At 39.8% G+C, this 12,406-nt stretch overlaps 1 protein-coding gene across 20 annotated transcripts in view; it reads left to right on the top strand.

The window, feature by feature from the left end:
• The window catches only part of EPB41L3 (erythrocyte membrane protein band 4.1 like 3), a 143,193-nt gene that overhangs the window by 128,133 nt on the left and 2,654 nt on the right, over nt 1-12,406 (top strand). For 4 of the 20 annotated variants that reach the window (XM_053938726.1, XM_053938658.1, XM_053938731.1 and 1 more), the window contains 11 exons: nt 247-282; nt 450-515; nt 991-1,182; nt 4,354-4,428; nt 4,833-4,934; nt 6,923-7,045; nt 7,566-7,958; nt 9,024-9,155; nt 9,573-9,671; nt 10,760-10,840; nt 11,107-11,223. In XM_053938726.1, coding sequence (XP_053794701.1) covers nt 247-282; nt 450-515; nt 991-1,182; nt 4,354-4,428; nt 4,833-4,934; nt 6,923-7,045; nt 7,566-7,958; nt 9,024-9,155; nt 9,573-9,671; nt 10,760-10,840; nt 11,107-11,217 — 1,410 coding nt within the window. In that variant the 3' untranslated portion in view covers nt 11,218-11,223. The remainder of the gene's footprint in view (nt 1-246; nt 283-449; nt 516-990; nt 1,183-4,353; nt 4,429-4,832; nt 4,935-6,922; nt 7,046-7,565; nt 7,959-9,023; nt 9,156-9,572; nt 9,672-10,759; nt 10,841-11,106; nt 11,224-12,406) is intronic. The other 16 variants (XM_053938702.1, XM_053938758.1, XM_053938710.1 and 13 more) reach the window with 11 other exon arrangements.

Here is a 12,406-nt window from a genome sequence, read left to right on the forward strand (position 1 = left end):
TGTAGCATTATTTATAAAGGAAGATGCTTAACACCCCTTTGATAACAAAACAAAAATTTGAGAAGTGGACGTTTGCTCTGAGTTAGGAAAACTGTGCAAAGCCAGCGTGTCTACTCCTTCTCCTTAAACCCTTAATGAGGAGAAAATAGGATTTTAACCTAGTGTGTACCTCTCACCAATGTTCACAAAGCCTTCATTCATACAAGTGGGTAAGGTGTTGTTTTCCAATCTTTCTCATGCTGGCAGTCGGATCAAGAGGAGGACGGAGATCTAAAGGCACAGGTACAGAAACAAAAGGTCTAGATGTTGCTCAGGTATCAATGTTGGAGGTGTTCGCCTCTTTCAGCATGTTACTGTCGGTTCTCTGTGAAGAAATGTGTAGAAACAGCATTTTGTATCCTTTCAATACTGTGTCCCTTACTTTTCCCTTTCTTTTTCACTTCTTTCAGAATAGTCTGATTAAGCGAATACAGGGTGAAAATGTGTATGTCAAACATAGTAATCTTATGTTAGAGGTTGGTATTGGTATATACCAGTGCATGTACGTACATGTGTGTTAGTTTTAGTGGTAAACTGTGGATCTGCACTATGATGCATGAACTGTGTACTCCCACCTGCCAATAGATTATTTTTTCTCTCAGATTATGATGACTTCTCTAACCTGTACTATCAATATCAATATATGCGTGTGCCTCTATGTGTGTGCCTCCACGCACATATGTATGTTTGTTTGGAGCCTCTTTATCAGGTGCAAATTATAGCAATATGGACAGGCTCTTTAAGAGTGTATTTAGACTCACTTGTACGAGATATGCTATGCTGTTCTCTTTCAAAATGCCACATTTTCACAGAGTGTTGTGTTAGTGCTGTGCTCCCCGGCTCCCTGAGCTGTTACTTCCCTCTATACTAACCAAGTTGTGTGTTTTGGCTCTAAAGTTTGGTTGGCTTAGGATGTATCACAAACTGCTCTATTCTTTTAAAACTGTCTAGGATCTAGACAAAACCCAGGAAGATCTGATGAAACATCAGACCAATATAAGCGAGTTGAAACGCACCTTCTTGGAAACCTCCACAGAAACGACTGTGTCTAATGAATGGGAGAAGAGGCTTTCCACATCTCCTGTTCGGCTTGCAGCAAGGCAGGAGGATGCTCCTATGATTGAACCACTAGTGCCTGAAGAGGTCAGCGTGAGCTGAAAGGCTTCATTATGTATTTGTCTATGCATTTTTACTTATAGCAGCTCTCACTAGATTAGAGGCTGTAGTTAGAGGCCAATCCCTGCTTGCAGGCACTCCCTTTTCTCAGGACACAGGCAGCAAAGATGGGAGGAAGAGTAGATACCATAAATACATACATATATAAATACATGTGTATATAGAGAATTAAATTCACTGGAAGCCATGTGGCAGAACTGGGTCTCTCTGAGGGTGCAAAATACAGGCATTGTTACAGGTTCGGTGAGCTTGAGGAAGTCCAGCCATGCATGAAAGAAACTATGAAAGTGATGGAGAGAAAATTTAAACAATGGTGACTGGTTGGGAGCAGTGGTGTAGTGAGACAGGTGGGGGCTATGGTGCCAAGCTTGAAAAGAAAATACAGAACTAAGGGCAGAGCTCTCAGTCTCTGAAAACAGGGAAGAAATAATGATGATAATTGGACCTTCTTGGCCAGTTCCATAAGGAACCTGATGGTTGCTGCAGTCTGCTGGATATTGTCATTGAAGACCCAATGCAGATTGCTAAGTATCTGCATTTTCCTGCAGTGTGCGTGTGTGAAAAAAATCTTGCTCACTGTGCAGTCTTGAAGTGCTTGTAAGAAACTTGCCAGTTTAAAAGCTGGTGTTTACTTGATCTGTAGGTAGATAAGGACATATAGAGGTAGCAAGGAAACATTTGTGTTGCAATAAAATACATAGTGCAGAGTCTTGGCTTAAGTCCAGTGGAACAAAAAGAAATAAGCTTGTATGGTCTGCCCGAAAGTTTTTTTTTTTATTCTATTATGAGTGGATATCTGGTTTCTGTCTCACAGGAATTATCTTTATGGGTTCCTCTTGGTTTTAGCATTAAAAACAAGTAAATGGTCATGAGATTTGTTTCTGTGCCCACAGCACTGAGGGATGTAATGTTATAGGAACTCAGTAAAAATTGTCTGGAAAGTGTACATTGAAAGAGTGTTCTACTTTCTCACCTCAGAGGTTGGTGGTGCAGACCCATAACTCTGGGGAAGGGCATCCCTGGAGGCATGCAGCTTCTCTTCATAGGGAAAGGGATATTGCGAAGGAAAGGAGTCTCACCTCCTCCTCTCCCACATTACAGCCAGTGGCTGATGCTGGCACCAGATGTGCATTACTGTGGCAGTCATGTTGGATTAAAATATGTAAAAATGCAGGCTTAGTGCTCAAAGCTTCCTTTTTAAGGGGAGCACAGAGGAGTTTTAGTGTTGCTCCTACTGCCTTGTTCAGGAATCATAACAGACCGCACAAGCAGGCTGGTTTGATTGTAGTTGAAAAGAAAGATTTATCCTTCTAAAAAGTAAAATTGTAAGCACAACGAACAGGATGCATTTATCATAATAAATATGTAAGGAACTGTTGGAAAGGGTGGTTAGCTGAGCCTGACAGGGGAAGCAAACTTAGCACCACCCTATTTGTTTAATATCTTTATTACTTTAGGAATGTAATAAACAGTTTTAATTAAAACACACAAGCAGTATCAAAGTATTACACAGCTATGTGGTCTTCACACTGAGGAAACACATCTGAATTTAACCATTCATTTAGAAAGGAAAAGGGCAAGAATTATACATGCATCTAAGTAACACATCTGTTTCACGAACCTCATACAAGTGAAGTTATTCTGTGGAAAATTAAGAGCAGACTTGAGCTATCAGAGCCTAACTCTGAGGCGACTTCTGCTGTAGATAACACCTGTCCATTCCTTTGGTCCCAGTAAGTGAGATGGTTTCACTTCACATGTCCTGATGAGAGGGGATTTTTTCAGGAAAAAGCTGAAGCCATCCATAGGTCAAAATCAGCACTGTTATGTCTACTAAGAAATGCAGAGGCAGTCAAGATGTTGTAGTGCCTTCTGCTAGTCAAAGAAGTTACACATTATCCACTTTAAAAATATGTTCAGTGCTGTTACCTGTAGCTCCTTCTTATAATAAAACAAGAACAGAAGAAAAAATACGTCTTTTCAAAATGTGATCTTCGAGCATGTGGCACCTGAGTGTTTGGTCAGTGTGACTTTAAGCCACTGGTCACCACTTGATTTCTTAGAAGAGATGGGGAAATAATTTGGTTTTCCTTAGTAATGAAAAATACCGTTTTAAATATTTTCCATTATGGTAACCAGATAGCTGTAGAACATGAAAGCCATCATATTGACAAAGTCCTTGACAATGTTTAATCTGATCTGAATTGGATGAAGCCAACACTTTAGGAATAAAGGAGTTGTGCAACTCCTCACAGTCAGGGAGTTGAACTATTTACCCCTTTCTAGTGTCATATTTATCTTTAAATTTCTATCTTTCCTCTTGAGGATATGTACCCTTTTATCATACCAGTCATAGGACTTCCATTGGCATATCTATTGAGTATAGTAGGTACTGAAGTCACTAGAAAGGGTTTGGCAAGAAATCCATTTTGCTTTGCAGGGGCTTACTTTCTCTGGCCAAATGACAACAGTGGCCAGCCCAGAAGGTGGGCTCAAAAGCCTTGGGAAATTGAGTCTTACTACATTTAACATTTTCCCAGTTGTCCAAGATTGAGAGATACTCTTACTATTCTCATAGCACTGGAAAAGCGCTGATGAGATAAAAGTGAGGAGATTTTGGTGTCACACTACAGGATAATAAAACAACAGTTAGCTCCCTCTGTAGGAGAGGTGCTCCTAAGACTTCTAACACCAGCAGGGAAAAAGGGAGAGCTGAAATCATGGCTGGGCACACCTTCTGCCTGCATCAGCAGAGAGGGCTGCAAACTCAGGAGAGAGCCTTGCCCAGAGTGAAGGTGGAGGGGCCTGTTCTGGGCTATTGGTGGAAGCTGTGTGAGCTGGCATCAGCCCCAGTTAAATGAATCACAGTGCATCCACACCTGGGTCTTACTCAGTTTAGTGGGCTTTGTGCTACACTTGTGCATACCATTTGTATACTCATGTCTCCTTTGCATTCACCATAGAGAGACACTGATTTCACTTCTCATTGGAAACCTCTGTGCTGCAAAATTATTCTCTTTAGTTTTGTTTCCTAATTTTCCATGAGATTAATTATTTGTAGAGAAATGTGAGCTACTGTGAAGTATAGTGGACTTTATACCCTCCATTTACTAAAATCATTTATTCCCCTGACATTAGACCAAAGAAGAAACAGAAAAATCAGAAAAACTCATATTTTTGCAGAAGGGAGGTACTACATGCCTTGAAATGCAGGTAAAAACAAACAATACTTCATTGAAATGCAGTCAGAAAGGATGGCAATGATTTATTATTTTATTATCTTTTTTCCTTTCCAAGCCCTCCCTTTTCATATTTTTTTAATTGTTATTATTTAATAAGTTCAGGCAGAGATATAATCTGGAGACCAAATTCTAAAGAACAGGTCATCTCCAGAGCTTATGGCTTTCTAATGGAGACCAATTTCTCTGCTACTTAGAAATCCACTTGCACGGTGCTGTTTGGATGTTGTTTGCAGTTTGCATGCATTTCCAGCATAAACCTCACTGAGAACGTTACGGTGAATGAGGCACTTCTGTCACGAGAATGTGTTTCCTTTATATTGTCAACTGAATTTAGATTATGCTGAGTGATGGTATTTTTATTGGTTTTTCTATTAGCCAAGTGTGATAGAGAAGAAGCTGCAGGAAGGAGAATCTGCTGGCACTTTGGTTACTTCTCATCAAATCATTATCCAGAAAACTATCCCATCATCCCTAGAGGTTATTTTTAATTCATTTGATTTTAAGCTACATCATTTTCTTAGTTAAATACAGAGATTACGGTCTTAAAGTCAAATAACGGGATGCTGATTGCATAGTCAAAGCAAATCACATAGCACATTTGCATGAGGAGGAAAAAAGATGCTAAAATTAAGTTTCATTCAGAATTTTTAGTAGTATGCTTAGTTTATGCAGTTTGCTGTGTTGTGCTTCTCCGTTTAAACAATCCTGAAGGGCATTGATGTTCTAACGAAAACAAGGAAATTCAGTGCAGGCTACATACAGAAGAGTACTATTCTAAAATGTTATTAACAGCATGTTTGTGACAACTAGGGTACAGGTGAATAGGCTTATTTGCCCTATTTTTGTAATTTGTTTTTGACTGTAGTTTGTGAAGCACTGCAATATGTGATTTTTAAGCCCAGGTTGATTCCAATCACCATTAAAATTATGTGCTGACCTGCTATTTTGCTTCAAACAAATACAGAAATAGTGTGGCAAAAGTAATATTTTTGGGTCCATGTTATATGGGCCTCTGAAGAGAGAAAATATGCAAAGAAATCATATTTTGCCTAAGGTGATTCTGTTTATTTGCTTGATAACTGCACAGAGAGGTACAATGCTAGAACTTACTATATGCTTTCAGAAGAAGCAACATGATTTCTTAAAAGTCTTCATAATTTAGTGCTCCTGAAGTACAGATAAACCTGCAGATATTCTAATTTAGCTTTTATATCTCAAATATAGGGCACTGAGGATTGGGTTATTATAGACAAAATACCCTCTGAGGTAGTTGATGGTGAATCGGAAAAAAATCTGGCATACAAAGTAGTGACTGTGAGCAGTAAAACTGCCTTTCCACCTGAGATATTAAAATCCAGTACCATTCTAATGCAGAGCTTTGAGGACTTGGAAAGTGAAATACAATCCAATGAGGAGAATAAGCAGAAAATGTTCACACTAGGAAAGTCCTATGATACTGTATCTGGGAAAATTGTAACCATGACAAGTAAAGCTAAAGAGGGCGAGAAAGCAGTACAGCCTTCAGGAGAAACTTTGCAGAAACTGGAAAGGGAAGTTCAAGAATCTGTGACGATCGCTCCAATAGTGGCCAAGTATGAAATCCTCAAGCCTGTCACTGATGAGAAAGCCAGGCGGGCAACTGATGTGCAGAGCGCGAGAAGAAAGCTGTCTGACTCTCTGACACCCATAAAGGAAGCAGAATCTCAGTTGCAGAGTCCTGAAGAGGAGAGTTTGAAAAAGACACTAAGGATGGACCAGGATTTGCAGTTACTTGGTACACTGGAAAGCTTACAGCTTGGCAAAGCAGAAAAGCGTCTTGGCAGAGAAGCTGTAAAAGCAGGGGCGTTTGCCCGGACAGATAAGAGCCTGTCTGAGTGGAGATATTCCAGAGAACAGCCATTTACCATTGCTACTGCTCACTATGTTACTGAGTCGTCTGCATCAAAAGTAGTGGTAACAAGTGGCTTTGACTTCACGCCACGATTTAAAGATAAAAGCATGACTTCTTTTAGGCAATCCCTTCACACCACCCTAGCTTTGAGTTCTCTTGCTGCCTGGCTTTATGTTGACAGCAGCCAACCCAGCTTATTTTTTTTCTCTCATACTTTGAATCCGTCTCACAGTCTGAAGCAGACATTATATAAGGCTTTCAACCTTTCTGGTTTATGTACTGAAATTCAGTATTGCTGCTGTGGCTTGTTAATAAAAGGAAAAAAAAAAATATTTGCTTAAACCAGCAAAACGCCAATGCTAACAACTATGCTTTGTAACTATTGCTTACTACAGCCATTATGAATTCGCTCTGATTTATTTTCCCATTCTTTTCCTGTTTCCAACCTCTCCGTGCCCCTGCAACCTTCTCTCCTTTTCCTCTGTCTCTGCCTCTGGTTTTGGCAATTAATATGTCTGTGCATATGGGTCTGCCTTTTTTCTGTGTATGACTCTACATTTCTTTGTCTATTTAGACTAAACAGTCCACCAGTGAAAAAACCTTGGATGGTTCAGATATCTTCACTTTAATAGAGTCCGCCAGAAAACCAACTGAGTTCATAGGAGGGGTTACTTCTACTTCCCATACCTGGGCTCAGGTGTCTGCTTGATTCCCTCCATTGATGTCATAACCATGCACCAATTACTTTTGCTTTTCTATTATTTCGTGATTTTTTGCACAATATGGAACTGTATAACTAATGCATGTATTCATGTGTGTTTTCTTTTGATTCAATGGACCACAACAGAAACTTCACCAAAAAGGAAAAGGAAAAAAAAAAAGTCAACAACCAGCTTTTCTTTCATTTCATTTTATTTTGGTCATTTTGCGGGGTGCTGTATTTTGCCTTTGTAAAACTCACACAAAAATACCAATGAGAAGAAGACCAACATCAAAATTTCTCTTCACTTTTAAAAATTTTGCTTCTTGCTTTGTTTTCCATCTCTGCTTTGTTGATAACATCCTGAGAACAAATATCCATGCAATGTGGGAGAAATAACTTGGCAAAATATAATGCCCGTTTTTTTAAATTTATGTTCACAGGACATTAAGCTTGGGCACTACTGCAAATAGTGTCTGCTTCTGATGCTGAGAGTTTTTTTCCTCCTTCCCTGCAGAGAATAGAGACGACAACGTCTCAGGAGATAACTTCCAGTGACATGAAGCAAGCAGTTCAACTGGATCAGGATACAGTGCAGAAGGTTGTACAGGAGACTGTAGTTGTCAAGGAGAGACATGGGATGGAGGTGCATGCAGGCGGGGATCCTGCTAAAGTGGCCGGACTTACGCTGGATGCCCAGGCTGAGGCAGCGTCGGCGGTGGCTGCCGGCGTGAAAGGGAAGGAGGGCTCTGCTGGGACTGAGGGGGCGAAGGAGGAAAAAAGGGAGGAGGCTGGGAAAGCCCTAACCAAACAGGAAGGAGTCGCTGCCGCTGCTTCGTGTGAGCAGGCAGAGGAGCACAGAACAACAGTCCAACTTTCAGAGTCTTTGGAAAGAAAACCTCATTTTGAGGTAACTTGTTGTTAAATTAGTCATGTCTGTGCTGAATTGTGAATGTAGGCAATAGTAGGCTAAGTTAATTCCTGTCATTGAAAGTAAAGTGCTCCCAGCTTGTATGATTGCACTTTTACAGGAAGCAGGTTTTTTCTCCTCTTATTTCCTCCTTGCATGTCACCTGCAAGGCTTGTTGCTGGTTTCCATCATTAGCAAAATGTCATGCATGCTTTACTTGAAACTGCTTTTTATGCTGCAGAGAAATACCAAATTTCATGGCATTTTATGCAACAAACAAGATCAGCTGGCATTCTGTTTGGGAAAGCCTATCAAGGCTGGCAAAGTTCACATATCCTCAAAGATAGGAAATAGATTGTTTTTTCCATTCTTGGTGCAATTATAAATAAGTGTACTATATCTTAAACAGACTAGGTTCCTTATCTTAGCCCCATTAATAGAATTTCAAGACCTGTTTTGTGCAGGGCTTTTTCCTCAGAGATAAAAAGCCTAAGCCTGCACAGAATTCATTCTCTTGTCATTCTAAGAAAACGTAGAATCACAGATTCTCAGAACAGTTGAGGCTGGAAGGACCCTCTGGAGGTCATCTGCTCCAATCCCATGATCAGGCAGGGACATCCAGAGTGAGGTGCTGCCCAGGACCATGTCCAGAGAGCTTCTTCTGAGTATCTTCAAGGAAGGACATTCCACAATATCCTTGGGCAACCTGTGCCAGTGTTCAGTCACTCTCAGAGTGAAAAAGTGTTCCCTGACATTCTCAGGGAACCTCCTGTTTTTCAACCTGTGATCATTGCCTCTTGTAGTATTTTGAGCATTTTGGTCTTTGTTTTTGTAAAATCCAGGGAAGTGCTAAATGTCACCAGCATTATATACATGAATGTACCACTGTAATGAAGAGAATTTTCTCTTTTTTTTTTTTTTTTTTTTGTTTCATGCAGAACACTTTTTAATTATTCTTTTTTTGCCCCAAGCAAAAAAAAAAAAAAAAAAGTTCTGAGAAATGCATAAGCTTTGCTAATTGCTCCAATTCGTTCTTTTCCAATTCATTCTTTTTTGTTCATGCAGTCGCCAGTCGTGAAGACTGAGACTATAAGTTTCAGCAGTGTTCCTGCTGGTGGGGAAACCCTTGAAATTTCAACAAAGGAAGTGCCAGTAGTCCATACAGAAACAAAAACCATTACATATGAGTCTTCTCAGGTAAGAAATTCTGCAAAAGACATGGTCTAATTTAATTTGCCTTTAAGGAACCCATTTCTTCACCCATCTTTAAGTGTATGCTTTAGTGTGAACTAGTATTAAATATTAGTATGAGGAGAATGTACATAAGAATAACTTACCTGAGGGCCACTATCACATCCTGGTGTAGGGCCTTTCAAGAGCATTGATGAAACTGCAGATTTAAAAGCGCTATCTGCTCATCTGTGCTTCCAGAGGGGAAGGACAGCCTCCAGATGCACAAATACTGACATATGGTTGGCCTAATAGCAGTTTTCCCCTACCATAAGAAGAACTTTATGAAGAGCTGTAGAAATAGGGAAGTTTAATAGTCCAGTTTTTGCTTCCCTGTGCTCAGGAGCATTTTTTCAGTGACTGGTTTTCTCTTCTGGTTTCTAGGTGGATTGCAGTGCTGACTCTGAACCAGGTGTATTGATGAGTGCACAAACTATCACATCTGAAACCACCAGCACTACAACTACTACACACATCACCAAAGTAAGTCCTCAGAAAACAGGGATCTCCTTTCTCACCAGGGTGTATGCTATCTTAGCTTTGGTTCTATGATTTATTTTAAAAAGGGAACACATTTTGATACTCTTTTGACAAAATGTCGTACATTTACCATAAATACTTGTCTTTATTCACCTGTCTTTGGCTATGCTGATTTGATTAACACATCATCCAATGACTTGACATGAATAATAAAGCCTTAGGGTATGTCTATGCAAGCACAAAATCTTGCTGTACAGAAACATTTTATTTAGCTGCAAATGCTACCAGGAACTGGAAAGAGTATAACCACATTGGAATCATATGGTAGCCTGGAAGGAATAACTTGTCTGAACATGAGGTTCCATTGACATGACTATGCCTTTCAGCCCTGAGATATTAGCAATGCACAGTGTTAAAAGCACATAGTGAATCCATGTCCTGTAGCCATAACAGGGCATTCAGTCAGCTCCAACACTTCAGCTGTGTTCTGGATAGTACCCTGAGGAACTTGCCCACAGCCAGACTGAAAGCTCATCTGCACAGACAAACCATGCTGTGTCTTCCCGGTTCTAAGGTAGCATTAAATAACAGTTCCTCCTTAAATAGAAACTCTCGTAGTGCTGTAACAGCTCTTCTACCAATATTCACTGAGAACAGGATTTCATCTTTCTGCAATGAAGTTCTCCCATTAGTAGATGAGCCATACAAAGGCCATGCCATCCCATATGCCATTCTGAAACAAGCAGTTGGACTTAAATAGGTCTGAATATGGGGCTGTCTGTATTTCCATTCTGTTTTTCATGAGACAAGTTAGCCATTTTTGACATACAAACATCTCTCTTGATGCATGTGCAGATTAACTAGAATTATGAAATTACCTGTTGGAAGGACATCTGGAGATCATTAGTCCATTCAGAGCATTCAGGCCGACTCCAGAGCTGCTCACTTGCAGTACAGGGTTGTCCCCTCTGCACAAGCTGTTTGAGCTGCTGTGGTCCAGTCCTGAGAGGGTTACTGCATTGATCATCTGGGGATGAGTAGCAGCACTCTAAAGTAAGTTACTGATATGCATTTTTGTCCCTCCCATCTAGACTGTGAAAGGAGGCATCTCAGAGACAAGAATTGAAAAACGAATAGTCATCACAGGAGATGCAGATATTGATCATGATCAGGTAAAATCTACAAACTGTTAAAAAGGCTACCCTGAAGACTGCCAAAGAGAACATATCTAAACATTGCTTTGACAGATATTATTCATACTGGCATGCCTCAAATTAAGCTGGAATAATAGTTAAATCAGTGATGGTATATTTCATATTTTAATCATTTTCCTCATTTGTAAATTGTGTAATATGTCATAAATCTCTCCACCTTGCTATTGATCATGCATGTTCCACCTCCTTTTTGTTTTTGCCCTTCTGTGGTTTCCTTGGGATAGGCGCTGGCTCAGGCAATTAAAGAAGCCAAAGAGCAGCACCCTGACATGTCAGTGACCAAAGTAGTGGTACATAAAGAGACAGAAATCACACCAGAAGATGGGGAGGATTGACCACAGGTAAGAGGACCAGATGATTTTCCTAGGCATTTACTGGGCTGGCATGTTGCAGATGTTGTTTTCCTACCATATTTCACCTTTAACTCTTCACTTTCTCTCACTGGCATTTTCAAGTTGCTGGTTATCAGTTCTGATATTTGAAAGTAAACCACATTCAGCTCAAGATATCTGCCTTCCTTAAACAGTGCCAGCTGGAGAAAGAGAAACTACTCATTTGCTTTTGTTGGCTCTCTGAAAAGTCCTCATTGTCCATGCTTTGTTATAGCCTAATTTTCTACTTCTGAAGTCATAAAAAATCTGTTGTCTGCTTTTGTGTCATTTAAGAACAAAACCAATTTGTTCTTAAAGGTGTGCATTTTTGTTTAAAAATGCCAAGGGAAAAACCTACAGCTGCTTTTTAAATGTGTTGCACAGATATGTTAAAAGTTATGCTTCAATTCCCAACTTGCAAAGTTATAGTCCAATTTGCTTATAAATGCAGTAAATTAGTTTGTTGATATTTGGGTGTCTTGGCTTTCTTGTACTTGAAAGAGCATTTAATGTTTTAAAGCAGCATTGTTTATCAGGACGAGATGATAATGCAGCTTTCCTTGTGTCTAGCTTTTTCTCAGTAAAGGCATGCTCTCCAATAGTGGCTGGCTAAACAGACGTCTCAATATTCCCATATTTATTCTGTGTGCAGAAAAATGTCATGCATACTAACCTGCTATGCAAAAGCTCTTAATGCCAGCACCATTGCATAAATTGCTTTGAATGCTGTATGCAGAAGGGGAAGAAAAAGCTGCTTGTCAGATTTGTTGAATCGATAGCAGCATTTTATTCTTAAAACAATATGTATTCCCTAGCACTTGGTGTAAGTAACAGAGTATAATGCACAGCACCTTTTGAAGCTCTATGGCTCTCCTGCTTTTGGATATACAGACCCTAAAGAAAACTGAATTTCAGTGTCAGTTATTTATTTGGAAGATGGAACCAGTCACTAAGGAGTGAGTAGCTGTGATTCTTGTGGTATTCTGCTAATTGTTTCAGAGACAGCTCAGTGTGGCTTGCTTAAAAGTCTATTGATGTCACCAATTCTTTCCATTGGCATCAGTGGACTTTGGATTTGGTCCAAGTTGCTTATAGTAGGATATGCCATTTTGAAGCAGCTTTTCTTATATGAACAAATTGACAAAATCTCTTT

The sequence above is a fragment of the Vidua chalybeata genome, chromosome 1 (assembly GCF_026979565.1).
Source record: "Vidua chalybeata isolate OUT-0048 chromosome 1, bVidCha1 merged haplotype, whole genome shotgun sequence".
NCBI classification, from domain to species: domain Eukaryota; kingdom Metazoa; phylum Chordata; class Aves; order Passeriformes; family Viduidae; genus Vidua; species Vidua chalybeata.